The sequence below is a fragment of the Triticum urartu genome, chromosome 7A, assembly GCF_056163025.1.
Source record: "Triticum urartu cultivar PI428250 chromosome 7A, HENAU_Tu73, whole genome shotgun sequence".
In the NCBI taxonomy this organism is placed as follows: Eukaryota; Viridiplantae; Streptophyta; class Magnoliopsida; order Poales; family Poaceae; genus Triticum; species Triticum urartu.
Window position 1 is genome coordinate 580,219,453 of NC_141879.1, and position 5,590 is coordinate 580,225,042.

Genomic DNA, 5,590 nt, shown 5'->3' on the forward strand with positions numbered 1-5,590 from the left:
GTTCTCGGTCTCTCTCCTTGTCAGCGGTGGGATCGCCTGGAACGGACGTGTAGGAGGCCCGTGTGTGGCAAAAAGTAACATAAAACGGGCCGGCCCAAAAACGGCCCGGCTAAAATAAGAAAGACCACATCAAAACGCACATGATGCAGTTCTCTATGAAGAACAATGAAGTTCAGTCGGTAAAACAAAAATAAAATAAACACAGTTCGTAAAAATAAAGTTAAAATAAAAAACAACACGCATGTTAAGAAAACGCATCCGAAAAGAAAAAGTCTACATTCAAATAAATGCCACACAAAAAATGGGCCCCCCCAACCCCCCCCCCTACCCCTCCCGTACCAGGGAATGCAGTAAGTACACACAAAAAACAGATGCAGTACGCAACACTAGAAAAGTGCAGTGCATTTCGTTACACGAAGCAGTACGGTTTAGCAATCCAGTTCCGGATTACCTACATTGTGAATAAATACACGGTATAGAACACATCGAAAAAGTCATAAAAATTGCGGAATACATTGTACTCTATTGCACACAATGAAGTACGCATCTGTAGACAACATGCAGTTCTCCGTTGCACACGATGCAGTGCGGTACTCTAACCAATGCAGTTTCGTTATCACACAGGATACATATAAACGTCACAAAAATGCCCGTTTGCACAGAACAGTGGTGGTTAAAAAAATCTACTGATAAAAAAAACACCACGTTCGCATACAACCACCCAATCGGAGCGGTTCCATCGCCACAAGCCCACGATCACAGACGCAACACCAACCCACGATCTGCACAAACCGCATCGTCGCCGAGATCGTGTCGTTCATCTGCTGCGGCCATCCCACACCGTGCCTCCCCTTAAATTCAGACCCCTGCCATAGGCCATCTCATCCACAAACAACACAAGTACCCATCACGCTGCCACCAAATCGCTCCATCACATCCATCTCCATGCAAAAACACCAAGCCTCACTACCGGTGATGGCGTTCGCCGACGAGTACAAGGACGTGGAGGCCCACGGCAACACCAAGTTGCACGTCCTCCACACCAACGACAAGAAGCGGGTGGCGATCACCCTCGCGCAGTACGAGCGCCACCTCAGCCTCCAGCGCCACAAGATCGTCGGCATTGATCTCGAGTACAACAACGAGCCTGAAGCGACGCAGAAACCCGCCCTCTGCCAACTCTCCATCGGCAAGAAACACCCGGTGCTGCTCTTCCAACTGAGCGCCGCTGAAAGGTGCACCATCTTCGACAACTTCCTCGCTGACCCTAGGTACACCTTTGCAGGCTTCTCCATCGACGACGACAAAAAAAGGCTAGAGCGCATCAATTTGGAGGTCGCCAACTTCATCGACATCCAGAAGGAGTGGAGGGTGTCCGAGGCAACCAAGGAGTTGGACTCCCTTGGAGACGTCTCCGGCATGCTCATCGACGACTACTACAACAACATGAAGAAGAAGATCACCAACAATAAGCACAAGCGCTGGGCCACCCTGACTTTGTCCATGAGGCACATCGAGTACGCGGCAAAGGACGCCTACGCAGCATACGAGATATAGAACCGCATCACCCTCACCTAGGACGGGCTTCGCCGTGCAAAGCTGGAGAAGGAGGATCCCCCCAAGAAGCGCGCCAGGAGCAGTTCGGGATGGGGAGACGCTGACTGGTGAAGAAGAAGATGGTGCTAGCCAAAGACCCACCAATGCCACCGTCGTTTTAGAATTATCATCAAATTTGATTTATGTTGTTTGCTTATGTATCGTTAGTTTGCTTGTGATCATTTGCTTTTGCTGAACTTAGTTTGCTTGTCATGCAGAATCGCTTGTAATGATGTGAACTTTGATTATGTTAGATTGCTTTCTGTTGAAATTAGTTTGCTCATGATGAACTTGTCGTACAAAATGCCTGTGATAATTTGTTTTCTGTTGTTTGCTCATGTATCATTAGATTTGAGCAGTGTGCAAATAGGACACATGCAGTGCAAGTTGTGTACCAATGCAGTACAGACTTTGTCAAAATGAAGTTTACACATACCCAACAAAACAGTGCACGCCCCTAAATTTGGAAAAACAAATAGATAAGAGAAAAAACACAAAAAGAAAAATGCAATCTGCATTTGTAGTGCCGAAAAATATGAACGTGCAGCACACAAACGAAATCAATGCAGTACAAGAATGATTTACAAAGCAGTGCACTCCCCTACATTGGAAAAAAATTACGTAAGAGCAAAAACACGAAAACAAAAAATGAGAACTGTGCATGTAATACGGACTGAGTGCACATGCAGTACAGAACGCTGATCAGTGCAGTGCACGCATGGTTTACAAAGCAGTGCACGCCTCTACATTGAAAAAAATGTAGTGCGGAAATATATGAACGTGCAGTACAGGAACATAATCAATGAAGTACATGTATGTTTACTAAGCAGTGCACTCCTCTACACTGGAAAAAAAGATTACAAAAGAGCAAAAACATGAAAACAAAAAATGAGAAATGTACATGTAGTACGGAATGCTTGCACATGCAGTACGGAACACTAATCAATGCAGTGCAAGGACGGTTTGCTAAGCAGTGTGCACCCTTACATTGAAAAAAAACAAAATAGAAAAAAATTGACCACCCAGGTGCAGCCGGCCCCAGCCAGTCTCGTAGTAGGTCTGCGCCAATAGCAAGCGAGTCGTTCTGAGCCACGATGCGGAGAGCCGAGCGCACATGGGCCCACAGGTCAGAGAGCATAGAGCAGCGAGCGCCGTGTATAAGCGCTCAAATAAGTAACTAGAGGAGTTCGATACAGCTACCTCGTCAGCACTTATAAACAGGTCGGGCGCGCCTTCCGCGGGCGAGGTGGGACTAAACATTAGGCGGCACACAGCGCACCGGGAACCAGCCGTGCTCACAGGCCGTCTTGGGCCCAATGCGCTTCACTCCACGAACACACGCCCAACACACAAAAGAAAGGCCACTGATTTTTTTTAAAAAAAACCCACATACCATACACAAAACGCAGGCCCAACCACGCGTTCCGCGGTTTGTCTTGATATGACAAATGCAATTTGCTATTTTCAGGTAAGCAGTCCTTTTGCTACTCAAATGCATTCGACGACACTGAATCAGAACCAATCCACCACCTAACACCAACCACAAACATTTATTACTTCCATTGCTCAATTGGTCGCATAAAAACGTATCCATTCGTGTTCCAAACTAACACAACTCCTCCCCCCTGTTAATCTTTTTCTTCAAATCGTAGATCTAGGGTTCATCCCATCCCCAGCTCTTCGCTGGAATTCCACTGAACCAGCCATGGACTGTAAGTGCGGGTGTTTGGCAAAGATGGAGCCCGTAGCGGACACATGCGTGTACGCAGAAGGTCTGGAGCTCACCAACGCCGAGTGGCGCAGCATGCTCGGGTGCCTGATGATACCCAACAGGGGGTTTTGGCTGCCATTTCTTCATCGCCTCACAACCGCAGATCTGCAGGAAAGTTGGGTATATTTTTCCCCTCACAATTCTGGACATAATCTAGCCTGCAAATCCACATCTGAATATATAGTTCAATCAATTTGTTCAGTAGTATCAACAAAAATACAAAACATAATTTGTATTGTTGTTCAGATTTGTTAGCTATTAAGAATAGATGCTTCCACCTATTTTTCTTCAGTACCACACCAGGTATCGACAAAAAAGGGTCAGTAGATCAGCGATGTAGTTCTGTTGACATGCTGGCAAAGTACACTGTAACTGACCTTGCAGTACAAGCATGTTGCAGTATAATATATATCCTAGTAAAACTAGAGGTCAATTCCATATATAAGTTTCTTCATACATTGCAACTACTTTAGAAAATAGCAGTCATATATGTGTAAGTATTTAAGTCAACATAAACACATCATCCTAAGTATAAAGAAAAACATTCGCTGTTTACTTATAAAATTCTTTTAACACCCATTCCAATATGCAGAAACTGCCATCCACAATAAAATTTCATGCTCCGAGTTCAGGGAAGATTACTTTGGAGACAGAACACAAGAATGGGTATGCAGACATGCAAGCTGACTACCACATCGACTCTGAAGACTGCATCAACATAACTACTGGTTGGGAAGATTTTGTCTCCCAGAATGGCTTTGACGTCGGAGAAGTGGCCATGGTGTTTTCCTACAAAGTAGAAGACTCCCTCAAGTTTATAATATTTGCATTCTAGGCTATCTAGTATGAAGCAAAACAATATTTCTAATGCTTTGATTATGCTATATGCTTTTAAAATTATGTCCATCAGACACTTTGAACGATGCCTATTTTAAAGTATGCAACCTCAACTGCATCATTTTATCATCCTTTTTAGACAAGTTGTTGTTGGCAGTAATGTAGTTCTCTCAAGTACATAGTGTGGTCCTAATAATAAAAAAGCAGTCCTATGAACAGTAACAAGGAAATGCGAATGGTCGAAACTTTGTAGTTAACATACGATGTTCAAAAACAATTCTCATAGTATGTAGTTCAAAATAATTCTTATAATAACTGTTCAGCTAACACAAGCATAAAATGGACCATCCATTCTAATACCATAATAGAAACATTAATCACACTGCTAATGCAGTACGGAAGTGCATATTATGAAGTCCTATAGAACACAGAATTCAGTTTAAGAAAAACAGAAATCTCATAAACTGCAATAACCACTTTAAGTAGCTACAACGAAGTACACTACTAACGAAAATGCAGTTCACAACAACGTATGCCACAACTACAAGAAATAAAATTAAAAACAGTAGAACTGCAGACATGTGGTAGAATATCGAAAAATACTCCCGAAACAACGTATGCCTAGAAATTGTCCAACCACTAAACAAACGAAAAAATACTCCCGCAAAAAATTACATGGAAGACACGGCAACTGGACGAACGACATCAGCTCTCGTTTAAAAATTGCAATTACAAAATTACAATTATACCCGCAATACAATGAATTTAAACCTATAGCAACACTAATTACAATATTCAAACACGCATGGAGATGCAAAAATCCAAAAAATTGTCAAGAACAGAGGAGCGGACGAAGCTCCCCTGCCCACACAATCAAAATAACAGGAATTGAAAACAAACTCCTAAAAATTAACAAATTATAGAGTGAACAGACCGATTAAAACGAACACAATCAAACAATTCCTACTAAAAACAACATGCGAGCACAAAAAAATCACATCTGAAGCGAACACAGACGAACAGAGAAAGCCCGTCCGTCAAATCCCTCGATTTACCAAGATTTTCGTCATTTTTCCTGTAAATTACAAATAATAAAGGTCAAATGACATCCATAAACAAATTAAATCATCCAGCAACACCTGATTCCACACAGAATACGCGGGCGGACCACCAGAAAATGAAGCAGTTCTACCATGTAGCATTGCAGTGCGCAATGTAAAGAAGATGTACTTCGCTTCCGTTGAGCATGCAGTGCCGAAGTGTTATCAGAATAGCTGAATAGACCGGTTGTACGGTTGAGCACTGCAATGCTACACGGTAGAACTGCTTCATTTTCTGGTGGTCCTCCCGCGTATTCTGTGTGGAATCGGGTGTTGCGGGATGATT

General features: G+C 43.2%; 1 protein-coding gene across 1 annotated transcript; it reads left to right on the forward strand.

Annotated features, from left to right (window-relative positions):
* Window positions 1-975: 975 nt before the first annotated feature.
* LOC147960518 (uncharacterized) lies at window positions 976-1,668 on the forward strand. The gene is given in 1 exon segment (XM_087533394.1): window positions 976-1,668. A coding segment is annotated over 1 exon segment (693 nt).
* The last annotated feature ends 3,922 nt before the right edge of the window (window positions 1,669-5,590 follow it).